Source organism: Panthera onca, chromosome C1 (genome assembly GCF_046562875.1).
Source record: "Panthera onca isolate mPanOnc1 chromosome C1, mPanOnc1 haplotype 2, whole genome shotgun sequence".
Lineage (NCBI taxonomy): Eukaryota > Metazoa > Chordata > Mammalia > Carnivora > Felidae > Panthera > Panthera onca.
The window spans coordinates 3,030,010-3,050,519 of record NC_138346.1 but is presented as its reverse complement, the minus strand read 5'-3'; the positions used below and the strand labels follow the sequence as shown (position 1 = coordinate 3,050,519).

The 20,510-nt window shown below is 50.1% G+C and overlaps 1 protein-coding gene across 8 annotated transcripts in view; it reads left to right on the top strand.

Moving 5' to 3' along the window:
* IFT54 (intraflagellar transport 54) overlaps positions 1-20,510 on the top strand; it is a 63,202-nt gene that overhangs the window by 13,542 nt on the left and 29,150 nt on the right. For 2 of the 8 annotated variants that reach the window (XM_060624306.3, XM_060624308.3), the window contains exons 9-16: positions 163-258; positions 3,466-3,567; positions 5,783-5,803; positions 6,696-6,759; positions 7,167-7,250; positions 8,347-8,470; positions 8,670-8,706; positions 13,904-13,980. In XM_060624306.3, the coding sequence (XP_060480289.3) occupies positions 163-258; positions 3,466-3,567; positions 5,783-5,803; positions 6,696-6,759; positions 7,167-7,250; positions 8,347-8,470; positions 8,670-8,706; positions 13,904-13,980 (605 nt within the window). Of the gene's footprint in view, positions 1-162; positions 259-3,465; positions 3,568-5,782; positions 5,804-6,695; positions 6,760-7,166; positions 7,251-8,346; positions 8,471-8,669; positions 8,707-13,903; positions 13,981-14,193; positions 14,320-18,831; positions 19,292-20,510 lie in introns of those variants that run through there. The other 6 variants (XM_060624313.3, XM_060624311.3, XM_060624307.3 and 3 more) reach the window with 6 other exon arrangements.

The window sequence follows — 20,510 nt, the reverse complement described above, 5'->3', positions numbered from 1 at the left end:
GCGGCGGGAGGAGGGGGGGGAGGCGTGTGTCCTGTGACTCTGGAGGGGACGAGCGAGCATGAGCCTGGCGTAAAGCCCTGTCCGTCCCAACGGGAGGACCTGCGGGAGGACACGCAGAGTCCTCTGCAATGTTTTAATCTGTTGTTAACTATTTTGTGTCAGGAAGAAAGGAAGATAGTATGTCAGCTAAAATTTTAGGCTCCATAGTGTGTGGATTAAATGATGAACCAGATCAGGAAACTACGACCTCGGATATAGGTAAGAAAAAGGTATTCTTTAGTTTAAATTCTTTACCACTTTGACATAAAGTATTTATCTCGGTGTAGTTATGTTTTTTATTATTCTAATCATGATATACTGAAGATCAGAAATGATACCAAATGTTGATACGATATCAATGACATTGATATTCCACTTGCTTTAATTTGCTAAGTTATGATAAAGAATATTAACTCAGTTTTAGTTAACTTTTACGTGCCTTTTTACACGTAACTCATTTTCGCATCTAGATCAAGATGCTTTCTTCATCTTGCTGTTGGGATTTAGAAAAACGACGTGGACGGGTGGATAGAGAAATTATTCAGCTTTCTGGTCCTGCTCTGCTGTGTTGTATTAAGGGAATGCCCCCGATAAAGGTTTTAGGGTGCTTGCTGCGGCACGAGGGGACGTTGTTGCCCGTGGCTTGCGCTCTTACCCTGAGGCGGCAGTGGGACATGTGCGTCGCGTCCCCGCCCTGCTGCTGTGGGGCCATTAGGTGCATGAATTCGGGATTTCAGATGGGGTGATCCTTGATGAGTGTCAGTATTTGTGACGTTAAATTCTTCAGAGATATTAAGAAGCTTGAGTGACATTTAAGAGAAAATATAGCGTAAATCTTTTTTTTATGTTTTTTTTTAATTTATTTTTGAGAGAGAGAGAGAGAGACAGCGTGAGCACGAGTGGGGGTGGGGCAGAGGGGGTTCTCACCGATGAACTTGACGGCGGGGGGGCGTGTTGCCGTTCGGCCACATCCTCTCAAAGTATACGGATCTCCTTTCTGCGGAGGCTCAGCTGCGGGCAGCTCCGAGGAGGGGAGCCCCGGGCAGCCCCCGTAGCACGGGAGAGGGGTGGGTGGTGCCGGTCGTGTGAGCGGAGACCGCCACCTGGGGCAGCCGGCCGGGCGGTGACCGTCTGCCCGTGTCCCAGACCAGAGGGAAGACCCCATTCCTGCTGTTGCCACCTCTTGGCCTCGAGCAAGCTTCCTGGGTGCGTGGTCCGAGCCGCAGGCCCCTCTGCGCTCAGTGGGTGTAGAAGCACCTGCCTGGAGGCTGAATGAGCTCCGCCCACAAAGTGGCCAGCTTGTCGCACGGGGGCCACACGGCACCTGCTTTGCAGATACCCCGTTAGTTACTGTGGGTCTCGTGCTGAGATGGTCTGATGGGATGGAAGTACACCCGAGTGGCTGTTTAGACCTGTGCCCTCACTTGGTGGGTGTTCTCTCTGGAAACCTGTGGCACACAGTTCTCAGTTGAGAGCTTCGCAGAGATTGGAATGGAGCCCGGTGCCCCCTGGCGGCCACGAGTGGAGCCCTGCACCCCGTCCCTGGGCGGTCCCCTCCCTCCGCCCCCTGCCCCTACGTCCCGCCCCTGCAGGTCACCAGCATGCCTGTCACAGGGGTCATCTCGTGCTGTCGGGACTCCGCTTCCTCAGCTGCCTCACTGTGGCTGATTTTCCAGTTGGGCGTGATTTCCAGATCCAGTGCTGGGTCTGCTCACTGAGCCTTTTGTCCTGGGTCCCCTCACCCTGAGCTGGTGCTGCTAAGCTATGCTGGCCCCTGTTGTGCCTGTTCCCCGGAGCCCTGGCCTGACTTCGGCCACAGTGGCCCGCCCGCGGGACCGGGGCGTCACAGGAGTGTTCCTGCGTTTTGCTGTGTCCTCCCTCTTGCTCTCCCAGGCGCCCCGAGCCACCCCACAGGGAAGCTGTCTGCTTCTTCCCTGCTCCGTATCGGAGCGCCAGCTGCGTGATGGGCCCGTTCTCTCTGCCGCTGTTTGACGGGACATGGGGACATCCTTAGAGCTGCGTTGTGCTCGGGTGCTCTCACCCATGTCCTGTTGCTTTGTTGTGTACAACTTTTTATTATAAAAATGCAGAGTTGGGGCACCTGGGTAGCTCAGGGTCAAGTGTCTGACTTCAGCTCAGGTCACGATCTCACAGTCTGTGGGTTCTAGCCCCGTGTCGGGCTCCGTGCTGACGGCTCGGAGCCTGGAGCCTGCTTCGGATTCTGTCTCCTTCTCTCTGCTCCTCCCCTGCTTGCACTCTGTCTCTCTTTCTCTCTCTCAAAAATAAACATTAACAAGAAAGAAAGAAAGAATGCCACAAGACCTTGGAAGAGGTGAAATGGTGCAAAGTGTCATTGGTCCCCTTGAGACATAGGCAGAGGCGATGCATTTGGAAATCACTTACCGTGTGGTGGGTTTGTATAGTGTAGGAAAGTTTTGACACTTTCAAATAAAGTGTAACAACCTATAGTTCTAGGGTTTTCTTTTAAAATTGATAATCTACAGTTGCCAAGCTGATGTTTAAGTTTAGATTTATTTTTGAGGTTGGTATATCATATTGATTGTTTGGTTGTCTTATAGATCATAAATAATTATTGGAATCAGGCTGTTTAAAGCATTTTTATAGATCAAACAAAATTTCCTTAGAAAATTGCGTGTCTTCTGTTGTATGTAGTTCTGTTACATAAAATCAGGTCTTTGATAGTCAATGAGAGTTTGATTCTGATATAAACTGTTCATTTGAATACTTTGAAGAAATTGTAAGGTTGTGTTTCAGGAAAGGGAACAATTTTTCTAATTTTATTTTTGTCTCCTGATTTCATTTTAGAGAGTGAGGTCCTGTGGTGATGGCTTAGCTTTCTACCCTGGGTCCTGCCACAGTTTAAAATCTGTTCCTCTAGCACCTCCCGCCCCTTATTTTTAGTATAAAAAATGTTTTATTAGGTGTTTGATATTTTTTCTATTTTCATAGACATTGGCACATTAGTCAGCCATCAGTACACAAGTTATTTGGGAACTTTCAATCTCTAGGACTGTGCACCGTGCTGGAAGGATTTTTCTCTTCGCCCTGCTTTCCTGACACGGCCACCTATTTGCGGCTTCTCAGTTGGGCCTGGCCGCGGTGGGGAGGCGGGTGGAGAAGGTTCTGGAAATGGCGGTGGAGGGGCTAGTTGGCTTCGGCCGTGGGGACTCCACGCCTCCGCCTGGGCTGAGTGGGCCTGGGGTCTGCTCACAGTCTGGGCACCCCTTCCCTCTCCTGATCCCACAGCCACGCTGAGAGGAACGTTCTGGGTGTGAGTTCTCCAAAGCTGCCTTCGGTGGGTGTTCTGGGAGTTTGTGGGGTGGGAGAGCCGGGTAAGTGCTGGAGCCGGAGGGGACCCGCCTGCGCGTGCGTCTTCATGACCCATTTTAAACTGTTTTACGTCAGGCACGAAAGAAGCTAATACTAACTCAGCTAGCGTTTCAGACGATAATTCAGCTAGTCTGAGGCGTGAGCACGTCGAGCCAGAACCAGCAGTGAAGCGGAAAGGTAAGCGGGACACTGTCTCCTCACTCCTTTCTCGGTGAGGGAGAGGGGTCCCCCCAGATGTAACCCCGGGGGGCTCCTCTCTCCCCAGAGGGCGGCGGTCAGGTCCCCTTGGCTTTCTGACCCACACGGAGTCCAGTCCCTGGTTCTTCATCGGGACTGGATGTGGTGGGTGGCCCACTGTTGCCTTTTCACATCAGCTGGGCTAGGGCAGGCTGGTCACTGCGTGGTGACCCCAGTGTCCTTTCTGGGGTGGCGGGCGGAGCCCAGGTGGACTCGGGAACGACCCGAACCGAGCTTCAGAGTCACTGCTGGAGTCCCGTCGGCCCAGCCACACACCTCCCACGTTTCGTGTTCAAAGAGGACTTTTAAACAGCTCGGGACACTGCCCTGACCCGACGTTTCTGTCATGTCCTCGGGGTGTCCTAAGTCGCACCTTGGTGAGATTCTGCTCTGGGCCTGGCTTTTCTCTGCATCGAGAAAACATTGTGGTGAAAGTTGCATCCGGCGTTTGTCAGGCACGTGTCGGGCTCGGAGGGGACGTCCCGCAGCCAGCGTCTGCGGGCCGGGTGACACTTGTTGGCTCGTGCACGCCGCAGGCCGGGTGCATGGCAGGCCCGAGGCGGTGGGCGCGGGGACCCGGCCTGGGGGGCGCCGTGTGGTGAGGGGTGCTGGCCGGGAGCGTGGGGGCCACGGGGCCTCATGGGGCCGGGTGCGTGCTGGCTGAGCGGCTGAATCACACGTGGGTCGCGTCAGTTTGGTCCAGGCGGGGGCGGCCTGGGCCGTGTGGGCGGTGGGGGGACAGGCAGGTTCCGGGGTGCTCCGGGCAGGGTCTGCCCAGGGAGGGGGTGTGCGTGGGCGGGGAAAGAGGCAGAGCTGGTGAAGGGAAAGAGGCAGAGCTGGTGAAGGGTCCGGACGAGACCTGCGCCCCTGAGGCTGGAGCCCTCGCCAAAGGGCGGGGGACCCCGCCTGTGAAGGGGTGAGGCCGCTGTGAGCTCACCATCCGGGTGTCGGCCTTGAGCTCCAGCAGCTGCGGTGTGTCCCCAACCCGATGGCGTGAGTTTCGACGAGAGCTTAGGAGTCTGGGGTCCAGGGCCAGGCAGCACGGTGTCGAGGAGAGGGTCTGCTGCTACCTGCTTTGGCCCCAGGGCAGGCCCGTCCCGGGGTTGAGCCCAAGCCCCCCGTTGCCATCACCCCGTCCTTCCAGTGGTGCTGTCTGGAAGCGCCATTTCCGGGTGCTTCCTAACCACCAACCCACAGTTGCGCTGGGCCTGGCCCCTGCCGTGTCTGTCACTCTGTGCAGCGTGACCTCCAGGGGGCTCCTGTGTTCCCTACATATGGGCCCTGTAGGGCCTCCCGGTTCCCGTCGCCCCGGAGGCGTGGTCTCTCCTGTCCCTAGAGCCACCTTCTTTGGGGCACCATTCACGTGGCTCTATGACCGGTGACCAGAACGTTCTCAAGTGCGCCTCAGCGGGCAGGCCCGAGGTGTCCGAGGAGCACTCTTCCCCCTGTGGGTGCGTGTGTGCCCTCGGGGCGACCCCGGGTCCCTGGCGCTGACTCGGACCCGTGCAGCTTCAGTGCTTCTGCAAACGTGGTCGTGTCACACAGAGATTGTCCTCCTGTGACTTGGGGTCCACCCCACCCCTGCCGTGCTTCCACTCGTGTGCTTGTGGCCACGTAGGTCCACAAAAAGCTTTGTCCCCAAAAAGCAGCCCTTGAAGAAGGGTCCTGGGTGAAAAGAGCAAAGGTAGCCCATAGGGAGCTAGGCCGTGGCAGAGCCCTGCTGGCCAGCTCTGCGGGGAGGGCCCCGTCGCTCTTGTCCAGTCGTCAGAGTGCCCAGAGCCTTGTTTGCCAGGTCACCCCTCTCGTCCCTCGTGTCCCCGTCGGTCTGCTGGCGGCTCCCTGGGCGTATCAGCTGTTGCCGTGTATCTTTCATCTGTGTGTGTGATCCCCTCTCTTCGTATCCCTTTTGTCTTTTCACTAATGGCATTTTATGGGTCATAGTTTCCTTTCTTCTTTGTCTTTCCATCTTTGAAAACGAAGTGATCACAGTGGGACACTGGAAAAGGCTCCGAGGAAAGGGCCGTGTTTTCCCGACAGGCGTTTGTGTTACTTAGTTTGTGTTTTTCTCTAGTCCTGCTCGTTTCATATTCCGAGCTTCACTAAAACAAAAGTCGGTTTTCTGATGTGCCTTTTTTTTTTTTATTTTATTTTTTAGGTGACTCCCCTAGTGATACAGGTAAGGAATGGCCTGAACTAAATGTGTTTGCTATAAATTGTGTGTGTGTGTGTGTGTGTGTGTGTGTGTGTGTCTCAATATGAACATATACTCTCAGATTTGTTAAGGAACCATATGTGCACCACTTTAAGATTTAATCTACGCACCTTATGTTCCAGAAGAATGCATCTTAGGACTCTTTCCAGAGTAAAAAGTACATTTCTAAATTCAAATTTTGATTCATTCTATTCTCTAAAATATAAAGGCTTCTTACTTTAAATAGTGGGGTGAATTTAATTGCCTTAGTAGAGTTTGTTACTTACTGATTAAGTCTTTTCACCAAAATGAAGAAGCTTTATTCAGATTATAAAAACAATTTGGTCCATACCCAAAGTAGAATCTGTTTAAATGCAGAAAAACATGAAGAAGGAGATGAAAAGCACTGTTTCTCATGGAAATGACCGTCCTTCTAGAACCCCTGTCGTGTGTGTGTGTGTGTGTGTGTGTGTGTGTGTGTGTGGTGATGAGATACGCCCGTTACTGTTACACGTTGGAGTGATGACGTTTTGTGCAGAGGGCCCGGTGTGCGGCTGGAGTTACCCACCGCCCGTCACTAATACATGGTGGCAGGTGACCCTCTTGACACCGCTGATTACACACGTCCATCCTTCTCAGGTTGTAGCTGACCGGATCCACCCACCTTTTGAAAGAAATGGAATCGGTTTGTACTTCCAGGGTTTGAACGCCGTCTCCCAGATCTTCACCACCTCTAGAAACGACTGTTCTGTCTTCATTAAAATGATGGATGAATAAAGCTCGTTTGCATTTGCACTTACCTGATGGCTGTCTTTCAAGCACTTACCTATTTGTGTTTCTTCCTTTGTGAATTGCTGATGCGATTGTCACGCTTCAGAAGAAGTCGGACCTTCTGTCCAGGAGAAATCCGAGCTGCCGAGCGAGCTTCCGGCCAACATCAGGTCTGTGGCCAACGTGCTCTCTCTTTGCACCTTCTGCCGTTTGTCCGGTGCTTGAGCTTAATTATGAGGAAATACCTGTACAAAGAACGCAAAAACCGTTTGCTTAATTTTCACATGCTGGGTATAAGTAACTACACATAGGGCATTTTAAAGATTTAGGGAAATTCATAATTATGGTAATGTTTTGATTACTTTTTGGATCTTAAATTTAATGAAAATATAGGATTAAAAGACGGATACTTCCAACTTGTCAGGTTACTGGAATGTTCTTAATGCTCTGCAGACTGCGTCCTGACCAGTTGACGGTGGGAGATTAGCGATGACATTGACCTGGGTTTTCTGTCGTCCCCTTTGAAATGTGCAAGTGTGTCACATTCCCTCTCTGGTTTTCCAATATCTGGGTTTAGAAAACCACCTCGGCCTGGGAGTGCGAGACCAGCGCCTCCCCGGGTGAAGCGTGAAGACGGGGCGGAGGCGCTCACGGCGGACAGGTGAGGCCTCTGCTGCGAGGCGGGGTGAGGGTGGAGAGGGCTTCCTGATGGGGGAGTGTGTGTGGGAGGGGTTCGGGGCACGCCGGGGGCGGTGGGGGGGGGGGGAGAGCACGGGGCGAAGCGAGGCTGGGCCCCTCCGGGGGCAGGATGATGCTTTTGAGGGTTGAAGGGCCTGGTGCCGGAGAAACGTGTACTGTTTCAAGAGCTCACGCCCAATCACAGGTTCCCTCCTGACCTTGTACAAGGTCCCCGAAGCCAGGAAGAGGGTGTGCACGTGTGCATGCGAGCCTGCATGTGTGTGCGTGCACTTGGCTGTGCTGTGATCGTGGGGAGGGAGTTACGGGTGCTCGGTGAAGCGTGGTTGTGTTAGGTCGGGAGGAGGAGAAGGCAGGTGGGAGCCGCAGTGCGTTTGGTCTGGAGGCTTGTGGTCCAGGCACAGGTGCAGCAGGAGTTAGTGTGCGAGCAGAGGGGAGCTGACAGCGGCCTGCAGTGGGGTGGCAGCGGGCGGGGCAGTTCCTGAGAGTGGCCACGGGAGGCCTGAGAGAGCCCTAGGATGGAAGCGGTCACCTGGGGGGACAGGGCCAGGCCTGCGGGCTGGGCAGCTGGGTGTTAGGCTGACTCAGACCGGTGGTAGGACTCGGGGGAGAGGAGGTGCTGGGCAGGGAGCAGGACCCAGAAAAGTGGGACCAGGGGAGGCTGCTGTGTTCCTGGGAGAGACCCAGAAGCAGGGGTCTGTGGCCACATTGCCACCCCTGCCCTGGTGTTGCAACTTGGAAGAACAGGGCCCTCCAGGTGAGGGGCTGCTGGCGGAGGGCTGGTGTCCAGAGAGTGTGGCCAGGGGAGGGGCAAGGCTCTGGGTGGGGGAGGCTCTGGGGGCCCTTGTGAGATAGGGGCACAGGGAGGGGGCTGGGTGAGGACCAGAGGCCAACATTAGTGGGGGCACAGAGGGCAGGACTCACAGGGACCCAGGCCTGCATTCTGTGATGTTCTGGAGGTGGTTGGTGGTTGAACTCCTCCCCTGGCGCCCGGGGTGCATGGGATTGATGCAGACGTGTGGCCAGCACATTCCTGTGTGATGTGATTTCTGGTGCTCCAGGACAGGGAGTGGCAAAGCCGTGGCCAGTGTAATTGTGGATGCACAGAACTCCGACGGTGAGGAAGACGACCAGTTTGTGGTGGAGGCCGCCCCCCAGCTCCCTGAGATGTCCGAACTTGAAGTGGTGAGTTAACGGCAGCGTGTTTTTGTAGTTGTGCTTGGACGACACTGGAATCCACGCCCTGCATTCAGGTTCCGGAGACGAACGTTCCTCTAACCTTTCAGTTGGATGTCCGCCTTCTTTACTTTTGTCGTTGCTTTGGGGACCTCCGCAGAGGCAGGATTTCGAGAATCAGCTTTTTCCTCCTTCCTTTCCTGCCCAGGTGCCAGCGGTAGACGTGGAGGAAGAGGAGAAACACGGTGAGTGTGGGGTGCGCACAGCTGCGCGCGGGAGGGGTCCCGTGCCCCGGAGCTCTGAGCGCCCCGTGTCGGCCAGGGTTCTGAGGAGCATCGGTGAGACACCGCAGCACGGATGGGCTCCTCCTCGGCTGGTGGCTCGTAGTCCCGGATTCGAGGGGCGCAGCGCCCCGGGACCCTGGGGCTCGGTCAGTAGCTTCCAGCGTGGCGTGGGGTTAGGGTAGAGGTTCGACCTCTGAGGTTGTTTCCAAATCGACAATATTTGTAATATTTGTTCTCTTCCCAAATGTCTTTGACTTCAAACGGTTGCAAAAGCAGGAAGAGTCTCCTAATGAACCCCCTTGTACCCATCACATGGCTTCAGCCGTGATCGGCTCATCTCGTTTTCTCTAAGCCTCTGCCTGCTGCAGACCCCCATTCCCCACGGTGTTTTCTTTGTTTTGTTTTTAAGTTTTTATTTATATTCCACTTGGTCAACATATATTGTAATGTCAGCATCAGGAGTAGCATTCAGTGGGGCACCTGGGGGGCTCAGTCACTTGAGTGTCCGACTTCGGCTCAGGTCATGATCTCGCAGTTCGCGGGTTCGAGCCCCGCGTCGGGCTGTGTGCTGACAGCTCAGAGCCTGGAGCCCGCTTCGGATTCTGCGTCTCCCTCTCTCTTTCTCTGCCCCTCCCCTGCTAGTGCTCTGTCTCTCTCTCTTTCAAAAATAAACATTAAAACACAATTCTTCAAAAGGAGTAATAGCATTCGGTGGTTCATCCCTTGCATAAAGACCCAGTGCTCAATCCTGACAAGCTCCCTCCTCAATGCCCATCACCCCTCTGACCCATCCCCCACCCGCCTCCCTCCATCACCCTCAGTTTGTTCTCTTTCGTTAAGAGTCATGGTTTGTTTCCCTCTTTTTTCCCCCTCCCATGTTTGTTTTGTTTCTTAAATTCCATGTATGAGTGAAATCATATATTTGTTTTTCTCCGATTTATTTCACTTAGCATAATATACTCTAGTTCCATCCATGTTGTTGCAGATGGCAAGATTACCTTCTTTTTGATGGCTGAGTAGTATTCCAGTGTGTGTGTGTGTGTGTGTGTGTGTGTGTGTGTGTGTGTGTGTGTATACCACATCTTCTTTATCCATTCGTTAGTCGATGGACATTTGGGTTCTCTCCATAGTTTGGCTATTGTTGATAGTGCTGCTATAAATATTGGGGTGCATGTGCCCCATCAATTCTGTATGTTTCTATCCTTTGGGTGAATACCTATTCATATTTATCCAAATTACCCAATTGCTGGGTCATAGGGTAGTTCTATTTTTAACTTTTTGAGGAACCTCCATATTGTTTTCCAGAGTGGCTACACCAGTTTGCATTCCCACCAACAGTGCAAAAGAGTTCCCCTCTCTCTGCATCCCTGCCAACACCTGTTGTTTCTTATGTTGTTAATTTTAGCCACTCTGATAGGTGTGAGGTGGTATCTCAGTGTGGCTTTGATTTGTGTTTCCCTGATGATGAGTGACATTGAGCATCTTTTCATGTGTCTGTTGGCCATCTGGATGTCTTCTTGGGAAAAGTATTCATGTCTTCTGCCCATTTCTTCACTGGATTATTTGTTTTTTGGGTGTTGAGTTTGATAAGTTCTTATAGATTTTGAATACTAACCTTTTATCCAATATGTTGTTTGCAAAGATCCTCTCCTATTCCTTTGGCTGCTTTTAGTTTTGTTGGTTGTTCCCTTTGGTGTGCAGAATCTTTTTGTCTTGATGAAGCCCCAGTGGTTCATGCTTGCTTTTGTTTCTTTTGCCTCCGGCCATGTGTCTAGTAAGAAGTTGCTGTGGCCGAGGTCAAAGGGGTTGCTGTCTTTGTTCTCCTCTAGGATTTTGATGGTTTCCTGTCTCCTCCAGATTGTTTTCAAGTCCTGGAGAAGATCATTTCTTCTGTTAACATGTCATGTTAACATGTCCCTCTAAAAGAGAAGGGCTCTTTAAAAATATATATATAACTATAATTCTACTGTGGTAACAAAACAATTTCTTAATGTCAGCAAATACTGTTTTCCTAGTTGTTTTGTATATTTTTTCTACTTTGAGTCAGAATCCAAATAAGGTCCCTGCGTTGCAGCTGATTGATGTTAACTCTTAGGTCTCTCTTAACCTCCCTCCCCTTTTCCCTCATAATGTATTTGTTGAAGAAGCTGGTTGGTTGTCCGTAAGAGTTTCCCACAGTTGGGTGTTGCCTGTGATATGCCTGTGGTTTTTCACATGCTCTTCTGTGCTTGTAACTTGGTTCTAGAGACCCAATCAGGTGCCAGAATACTTAGTAGGTGGTGGTGCTTCTTCCTGACGTCTGCGTCTCTCTCTGCTTGTGATGTTAGCCTGGTGGCAGGACGGACCTGCCCTTCCTCAAGGTTAGCCGGAGGACGCCATCGTGCACAGCTTTGCCTCCCCAGCCGTGGCCCCAGGGCTCAGTCTCTATGGGAAAGGTGGGCGGCATGATTCATGCTCTCCCTTTGTTGATGGGTTTTCCTGAGTTTGTTTCCTGTCGCCATCCAAGCTGACTGTTGAGGGTTGGTGTTGATACCTGTATGAAATCACAGGTTTCCTTTTTTTTTTTTTTTATTTTTTTAAATTTTTTTAAAATTTTTTTTAATTTTTTTTTTTTTCAACGTTTTTTATTTATTTTTGGGACAGAGAGAGACAGAGCATGAACGGGGGAGGGGCAGAGAGAGAGGGAGACACAGAATTGGAAACAGGCTCCAGGCTCCGAGCCATCAGCCCAGAGCCTGACGCGGGGCTCGAACTCACAGACCGCGAGATCGTGACCTGGCTGAAGTCGGACGCTTAACCGACTGCGCCACCCAGGCGCCCCATGGGTTTCCTTTTAATACACGTAATGTGCTTCATTTCAAGCCAAGTCAGTCTTTCTCATCAGTGTTCCGACTGTCCAGTGTTGACTCCGTGGAGCCTGTTCGAGTGGCTGTCTGGGACCTTTTGACACATCCCGGGAGACTTTGCAGCTTCCTCGTCTTCTGATATGGGGAAGATGTTTCAGTCTCGCTCTGCGTGTTTCCCGCCCCATATCTGGAACCTTCCATCTCTCCACGGAGCCTGGCTGCATGTTGCCTCTGGATTGGCCATTGTGTCTAGGGGTTTTCTTACCTTTTTTAAGACGAGAAAAATGTATCCAAGTTCACGTTGGCATTTCTTTTTTTTTTTTTTTTTTTTTTTTTTAAATTTTTTTTTTTAACGTTTATTTATTTTTGAGACAGAGAGAGACAGAGCATGAACGGGGGAGGGGCAGAGAGAGAGGGAGACACAGAATTGGAAACAGGCTCCAGGCTCTGAGCCATCTGCCCAGAGCCTGACGCGGGGCTCGAACTCACGGACCGCGAGATCGTGACCTGAGCCGAAGTCGGGCGCTTAACCGACTGAGCCACCCAGGCGCCCCACGTTGGCATTTCTAACGCAGCTTTACTCTTTAGAGTTTTTCCTAAATCTTTGATTTTATACATGCATATCTGTCTCATGCCCCGCATCCTGGCTCCTAGCGCCATCAGCCGTCCGATTGCTGTCCCCTACGGCACGCACAGCACTTGGAGAACGCCACCACCGGTAATGAGCCGCAACAGATGACTGAAAACACTAGGAGTTTTCTTGGTAGGTCTGTCTGTTCTCAGGGTGCGTCCCACTGGGGACGGACAACCAGTTAACGGAACAGTTCTTTGTTAGGCTACGCTTGCCACTTTGATGTTAAGTTTCTTAGTTTCATTTTGGCTTCAGTTTTTAGGCATTGAAAAATTGGATTTAATTTTGTTTTATGTATGTAAAGTAGTCACTTGTTTCCAAGGTCAAATGTACCAAGCAAGATAGATTCAGAGATTCGGGGCTTCTGCCCTGTCCTCTCCCTCCCTCTGTAGGAAACAGAAATACGGCTTATACTTTCCTTTAAAAAGTATATGTGAATGTGTGTGTGTGTGTGTGTGTGTGTGTGTGTGTGTGTGTTCACCGGGATCTATGCTTCTCCATCTGGCTTTTGTCACTGGGCAGCGTGTGCTGGCATTTGCTCTGCAGCGGTGCGGGGAAGTGGCTTCACCCCTGCCCCCAGCCCCGGCCTCCCTCACCGACCAGGTGCTTGGGGTTTACTCAGCCAGTTTCATGTTGATGTACATTTGGGTGAGATGGTGTTTTAAAGAAAATGGTGGTTTTTTTTTTTATGGTATTTACCCCGTGGGTAATTCTTTTTTTCTAAGGAAGCTGAAGACTCTTGACTTAATATAAAAGGAGTATCTTGTGCTTAGAACCAGCTCAGAATTGTCACACGTGTTTGCAACACTTACCTGTTTAATTTACTCTTCCTCTTCATCCTTTTCCATTTACAAAGTTGTTTTTTTCACCTTTGAGGAGCTCATTTCTTTGAAACGCTGAAATTTTTTAAAATTTAAATCCAAGTTATTTAATATACCGTGTAATAATGATTTCAGGAATAGAATTTAGCGACTCATCCCTTACATACAACACCCAGTGCTCATCCCAAGAAGTGCCCTCCTCAGTGCCCCTCACCCCTTTACCCATCCCCCCTCCCACAACCCCTCCAGTAACCCTCTGTTTGTTTTCCATATTTAAGAGTCTCTTAGGTTTTGTCCCTCTCCCTGTTTTTATCTTGTTTTTGCTTCCCTTCCCTTATGTTCATCTGTTCTGTGTCTTAAAGTCCTCATGTGAGTGGAGTCATATGATGTTTGTCTTTCTCTGACTAGTTTCACTTAGCATAATACCCTCCAGTTCCATCCACGTCGTTGCAAGTAGCAAGATTTCATTCTTTTTGATTGCCAAGTAATACTCCATTATATATATGAACCACATCTTCTTTATCCATTCATCCATTGATGGACGTTTGGGCTCTTTCCATACTTTGGCTCTTGTCGATACTGCTGCTGTAAACATTGGGTGCATGTTCCCCTGCGAATCTGCATTTTTGTATCCTTTGGATACCTAGTAGTGAAACACTGAAATTTTATCCTTAATTTCCACCACCAGCTACTTATCAGTGTATTGCAGACTCTCTTGCACCAAATAAAGATTATTTGAAGCTGTTTTCAGTATAGAAAGAGGAAGAACAAGAAATTAGTGTCCTCCCCACCCCCTCCCCGTTTAGAATGGAAGGGCTCCTCAGGGCGGACAATAACATAAAACCGCTGATTCTCAACAGGAGGGCTTGTGAAGAAGATTCTGGAGACCAAGAAAGACTATGAGAAGCTTCAGCAGCCGCCCAGACCTGGAGAGAAGGTAAGGAGGGCTTTCTGCAAAGGCTGCACACACTTGGAAGGTTCCCCCCACCTCCTCGGCCGGGAGGATAGAAAACTCAGGGCTCCTCCAGTGTGTCCCGGGTGGGGCCGCGGCCTCGCCCGGGGGCTCGGGAGTCAAGGCCAGAGGCCTGTTCTGCTCTGACCCCGTGGCCGTCCCCTTCCTGCCTGGTGCATCCCGTCTCCCTGCTTGCAGGGCCGGGAGGCTGGCCGCCTGGCCCTGGCCGATGGCAGGAGAAGAGCCTGGGCAGCTTCCGGTCTGGCTTTTCAGTCTACCTGCTGTTAGTATGTGGCCTCCAGCGGTCTTGCTTACCGGTGTGGGACGTCCTTTTGTCGGGACCCACGGGCTTCCCGCCAGCCGCCACCCCTGGGCGTGTGACCCTGGCCAGGTGCCTCCAACGTCACGGCCAGGTTTCTGTTACAGCCACTTTAAAAAATCAGAGTGTATCTTCACTTACTGGTTTTTTAATAGAAAGATGTTTTTTGGATAGTTTTGCTGGCAGCCAGTAATTCCAATAAGTTTTACACACACACATGCACACGTGGATAATTCTGCCTAAAACGTCCTAGTTTGTCATGAAGATGTGGCCCGAAGCCGCCAGTGAGAAGACTGGTGAGAGTGACATTCGAAGGGCCCCTGTAGTGTCACGGGGAGGGGGAGGGGCGGGGGGGTAATGCTGCTGAGGCCTCGCTGGACAGCCCCCGCCGCGCTGGCTCCTCTGCGGCCTGTTGTCTGTTGCTGTGGAATTTTAATGTGTCCTGCTCCCGTTCAGGCCTGCGGAGCTGGCCTGGTGTCCCTGGCCGTGTTCCTGGCACTTGAATGTGTCCCTCCAGGCTGTTCCTGGAGGTAACCTTTGAGGCTTCGCTTGGTTTAAATTTTATAGCCTTGGTTTTTATGCACAGCACGCTAGGTCTCTGCTTCAGACTTCCTTGGAAGAGTCCACTTCAGAGTAGGTATTTTGACTTTAAAGATACAAGGAAAAAAACGTCCTTGTTTGGTGAACAATTTGCTGCTTTAAAAAAAGGACAGTTAGTATGGGGGTGCCTGGGTGACTCAGGCGGTAGAGTATGCAACTCTTGATTTCGGCTCAGGTCCTGATCTCACGGTTGTGGGATCGAGCCCCTGTTGGGCTCTGCGCTGGGCGTGAAGCCTGCTTCGGACTCTTTCTCTGCCCTGCCCCTTCTGCTGTGTGCACAGGAGCGCTCGCTCGCGCGCTCTCTCTCAGAAAAATAAAAAAGTACAGTTTATTTTTTTTCTCATTATTTTTAACATTTATTTTTGAAAGAGCGCAAGTGGGGGAAGGGCAGAGAGAGAGGGAGACACAAGACCGGAAGCAGGCTGCAGGCTCCGAGCCGTCAGCACAGAATCTGACGCGGGGCTTGAACTGAAGAACTGCAAGATATGACCTGAACTGAAGTCGGTTGCTCAACCCACTGAGCCACCCAGGCACCCCAAAAAAGTACAGTTTAGTAAGTGTTTCAAGGTCTGTGTATTACAGGCAGGGGAAACGCATGCTGCTGTGTTTTCTTTAGTGTGTTGGTAAATGTCAGGTTTACATTTCACTGACTGGTCTTCTAAAAACCTCTTAGAGATTTTTAAATAAAAGAAATTAAAACACACCGGAAAAGTTGATGTCTTTTCTGCCTTCGCCCCAGGCCCATTGTCCCCAGGGCAGTCACAGGGAGGAGCTGGTGTGAGCCTTACTTGATAAGCAGTTCCTACTGCTTCGGGGGTTTTCGGTGCTTCCCCCCAGTGCTGGTACGTTTGCTGGTCGCTTTCTTCAGGCCGCAGTGTGCTTCTGAGACCTCCCCCGTTTGGATACCTGTGGATCTAGCTTGTTCCTCTTAACTGGTAGCTAGTATTCCGTGGTTTATTAATTGTTTTATTGATGGATGTCGTGTTGACTCCGCCTTCCACTGTTGTGAACACGCCTCCACGTCTCCAGGCAGATGGGAGCCAGTGTCTCCGGGAACAGTAGTCAGCAAACATTTTCTGCAAAGGGCCACGCGGTAAATATTTTAGGCTTACGGGCCATGCAATCTATTGCAACTTCTCAGCTCTGCTGATAGCCTGAAAGCAGCCCTAGGGAGGACAACAGGAAACGGTATGCGTGGCCGTGTTCCAATAAAACTTTATTCACAGCAGCGGGGACCCAGCCTGGGGCTGGGGTTTGCGACCTTGCTTTAGCGTCTGTGCCCAGACCCAGAGCTCCTGAGCGTGCACAGAGCTTTGATTTCACCCCATACCGCCAAATTACTCCCCGAGTGGCTGCACTGATTTACTCTCCCAGTGGAGTGAGACTCTGTTTCCACACGTCTGTGCCATCCACAGTCAGGACGGTGAACGTGTGCGTCGCCCTCCACAGTGGCCTGTGCCCTTCGGAATCCCTTCGATCACCTCTCCCCACGCCCCGCTCCCGCCAGGACCCGCCAGCTGCTCCTCTGCTCCTGGTCACTCTTGTTTGTTTCCCAGAATCACAGATGGTGGAGTCACATGGCGTGTGCTCCTTTTCGGTCTGGCTTCTTTCAGTCATCGTGTTACTTTGAGATGTATCCATTTTTCAGCATGTGTCCTTTTGCTTGCTGAGTCGTGAGCACGTTGTAAGATACACCCACTGCAGTTGTAAGGATTTATCATCCTCTGTAGTGGGTGTATCCATTTGTCAGTTGACGAGCCGTCGGGTTGTTTCCAGTTTCGGCCAGTTACATTCCCTTACGAGCCCTTGTGGGGACAAACCCTTTCGTTCCTTTGGGTGAACACCTAAGAGTAAGATTGCTGGCTCACGTGGTAAACGTATATTTATCTTTTCCGGGAACCCGCCGGGCTGTTTTCCAAAGTGGTTGTACCATTTACATTTCCACCACAGCAGAGGAGAATTCCAGCTTCCCCACGTCGTCGTCAGCACTCGGAACGGTCAGTCTTTCTAATTTTTTGTGTTTTAATTTGCATTTCCTTAATGGCTGATGATTATTCTCTCTTCACTGCTGGTTCCCCCTCTTGCTCTTTTCTTCGTATTGAAGTCTTAATGTTGCTAGCTTTTCTGTTCTCTTGAACGAATCCTTTCTTTTTGTTTTGCCAAGTCAATTTCTCGAGTGAGTATATTCTGTTTTCCTATTTCCTTTTTGAGTCTCTTTGGGTAATTCATATTTGAATCAGTTAGGATTAGGTTCACCTATGAGTGAAGGAGAGATCGAAAACATTAGTGGCTTAAATGACGTGGAAAGTGCTTTAGCTCCTGAGTCAGAGTCTGGAGGTGGCGCCCGTGTGACCCCCGTGCCTCAGGGCACCTCATGGGCCAAGGCAGCTGTCCCAGGTCCAGCCAGGACTGCCTGCCAGCCAGCAGGAAGGGGAGAAGGAGAAAAGCATGCCCCTTTCCTTCCAGACTCTTTCTTGGAAGCTGTGCCTACCGCTTCCACTTCCGCGATAGCGGCCAGGTCTTTGTCACTAAGGGACCAGGAAGTGAAATCTTTATTCCAGGAGTCAGCGTGCTCAGTTAAAAATCAAGGTTTTCACATAGACGAGAATTTGCCAAAATTCCTCACTGCCTGGAGTGCTCAGAAGATGATATTTGCAAGGCACATGGGTGAGTGGAGGAGGCTGGCTGCCTGGCTAGGGCCCGAGGGTTTCTGGAACCAGCATCTCCCACATGCGGGCTGCACATGGGGCAAAGAAGCTTTGCTGTAGAGGCGAGAGCGGAAATCGGCGTCCCCTGGCTGTGCCTTCTCCAGCCTTTCTCCAGGCAACTGTTGCGTCCACGTTTTCCAAAGTCGTGACATAAACATGTTTCAGCTGTGCCTTTATGATTTTAAAAATACGCCTACAGTTCCAGTTTTCCTTTTCTTCCCAAAATTTTGTGTCTTTTTACCTTGAGACTTTAAAGCAACAGTTGAAATAGACACCCTCTAGCAAAGGATCAACTTTTGGTTTTGTAGATAGACAACTTTTGTTTTCATTTCATTGATTTCTATTCTTTATTTTTCCTTTTAATTTCCTTGGTTATTTATGTTTTTAGTCCTTGTGTAAAATACTTAGCTCTTTTATTTTTAGCCTTTATCATTTTATTTTATTTTATTTTATTTTATTTATTTATTTTTTTTGAGAGGGAGAGAGAGCATGAGTCAGGGAGAGGGGCAGAGGGAGAGGGAGACCGAATTGTAAACAGGCTCCACGCTCAGTGCAGAGCCTGCCTCGGGGCTCAACCCCACGACCCTGGGATCATGACCTGAGCTGAAATCGAGAGTCGGACGCTCCACCGACTGAGCCACCCAGGTGCCCGAGTCTTTGGCATTTTTAAAAATTAATTAATTAATCTATCTGTTTTAAGTTTATTTATTTATTTTGAGAGAGAGAGAGAGAGAGAGAGAGAGAACAAGAGTGCAAGAGCAGGGTTGGGGCAGAGAGAGAGGGCGAGAGAATCCCAAGCAGGCTTCGTTCTGTCAGTGTGTAGCCCAGTGTGGGGCTTGAGCTCGTGAATCGCGAGATCATAACCTGAGCCAAAGTCGGGCACTTAACCAACTGAGCCACCCCGGCGCCCCCTGAGTTCTTGTCATTTTAAACAAATATATGTAAGGCCGTACATTTCTCTTTAAGCATGCTTTATCTTTGAATTTTTAATATGAATATTAACAGTTCCTTGAACTTTAAGATGAAATACTTTATTTCTTTTTATCACGTGGGGTATTAAGGAGTCTGTTCCATAGCTTTGAAACGTAAGGGTTTTTAAAAAGTCTTTTTACTGGCGATTTCTAATACAATCTCACGTTCAAAGAATATGGTCTATATAAGATCGATTATCTGGAGTCGAGCTTTCTCTGAGGCCTAGTCTGAGGGCAGTTTTCACAGGTGTTCCGGAAAGCTCGCAAGGTGTGTGTACCTTCCGTACTTCGGATCCAGACTCCGACGCGCCTGGTTTGCTGAGAGGCGGCTGTGAGAATCTCTTCGAGCTGCGTCGGCCGCGTCTGCCTGTTGCCGTTATTGGTTTATACATACCCGTCGTAATAGTAATTGCTTGCCTTCTCTGTCTCTCACTTAAAACTCAAACGGTAGAGGTTTCCTCTGCTTTTCACATAAATCGTAGTTGCCTTTAGTCTCGGTACTTTGTATTTTCTTTGGAGGCAGCGTGTGTTTTCAGCATGCCTGTAGCCCAGCTGTCTCTCCAGCCGGTCTTTGAAGTTGTGTTGGAAGAAAAGCTATTTCTTATTGCACTAATGGACTTGAATAACACATTATAGAATAAATATGTGAATCAGGCCGCTTTGGGCATTTTCTTCATTGTCCTGACCAACTTGCTCTCTTTTCAAGAGGAAATATAAACTCTGCTAAGAGTAAGATACGAAGCCCATGCCAGCATTTTTTTTCCTTCACATCTATGAAGGAGTTTTTGAAAACCAGCCAGAAGAGCAGTTTTATTAGTGTTTCTTACGCTTTAAAAATACTTGCTTTTTGAACGTCATAAATAAGATGCTTGAGAGTGATAGGGGGCAATTCAGAGATGGTTCCCTCACCGGGAAGTGCTGCTCGGGGTTTCTCGGGCCTGCTTCTGTCTCCTCCTACATTCTCTTTCGGGTTTCTCCACGTCGTGTCCGTTCTAATCGAATGTAAATTTTAGATCCTTTTTCTTTTCATTCAGATTATTTTTTTAAATTTATTTATTTTGAGAGTGATGGTGTGAGTTGGGGTGGGGAGAGAGAGAGAGAGAGAGAGAGAGAGAGAATGAGAATCCCAAGCAGGCTCCCTGCCACCAGCCCAGAGCCCAGTGTGGTGCTTGAACTCATGATCCATGAGACCATGACCTGAGCTGAAATCAAGAGTCAGACACTTAACTTGACTGAGCCACCCAGGCGCCCCTGATTCAAATTCTTTATTTTGAAATAGAGTATTTCTCTTAGTGGATTCTTTTTTAGTTTATTTAAAGTTTTTGTGATTTTACTCTCTTCACCTTTTTAAAAAAATTTTTTTAATGTTTGTTTTTGAGAGAGAGAGAGAGAGACCAAGAGTGAGTGGGGGAGGGGCAGAGAGAGAGAGAGGGAGACACAGAATCCAAAGCAGGCTCCAGGCTCCGAGCTGTCAGCAGAGAGCCCGATGCGGGCCTCAAATTCACGACCCGTGAAATCATGACCTGAGCCAAAGTTGGACACTTAACTGACTGAGCCACCCTCCCCTACTCTCTTCACCTTCTTTCTTGGCCACGTAAACTGCATCTTCTGGAGGTTGTACATCTTTTCACATGTGAAGTTGGTGTGTGTGTTTAATTTGACGTGAATGTATGTATTTTACTGCCCTTCTCGGTGAAAGTTGTAACGAGGGACTAATGTAGCTATCAGCTGTCTATAGAGATTATGGACAGTCATCTGAAAGAAGCATTTCTGTGGGAATGTGTATCTTGACTCTTGACATGACCTTTTTTTTAATGTTTATTTTTGAGAGAGAGAGAGAGAGAGAGAGAGAGAGCGGGGGAGGGACAGAGAGAGAGGGAGACCAAGAATCCCAAGCAGGCTCCACACCGACCGCAC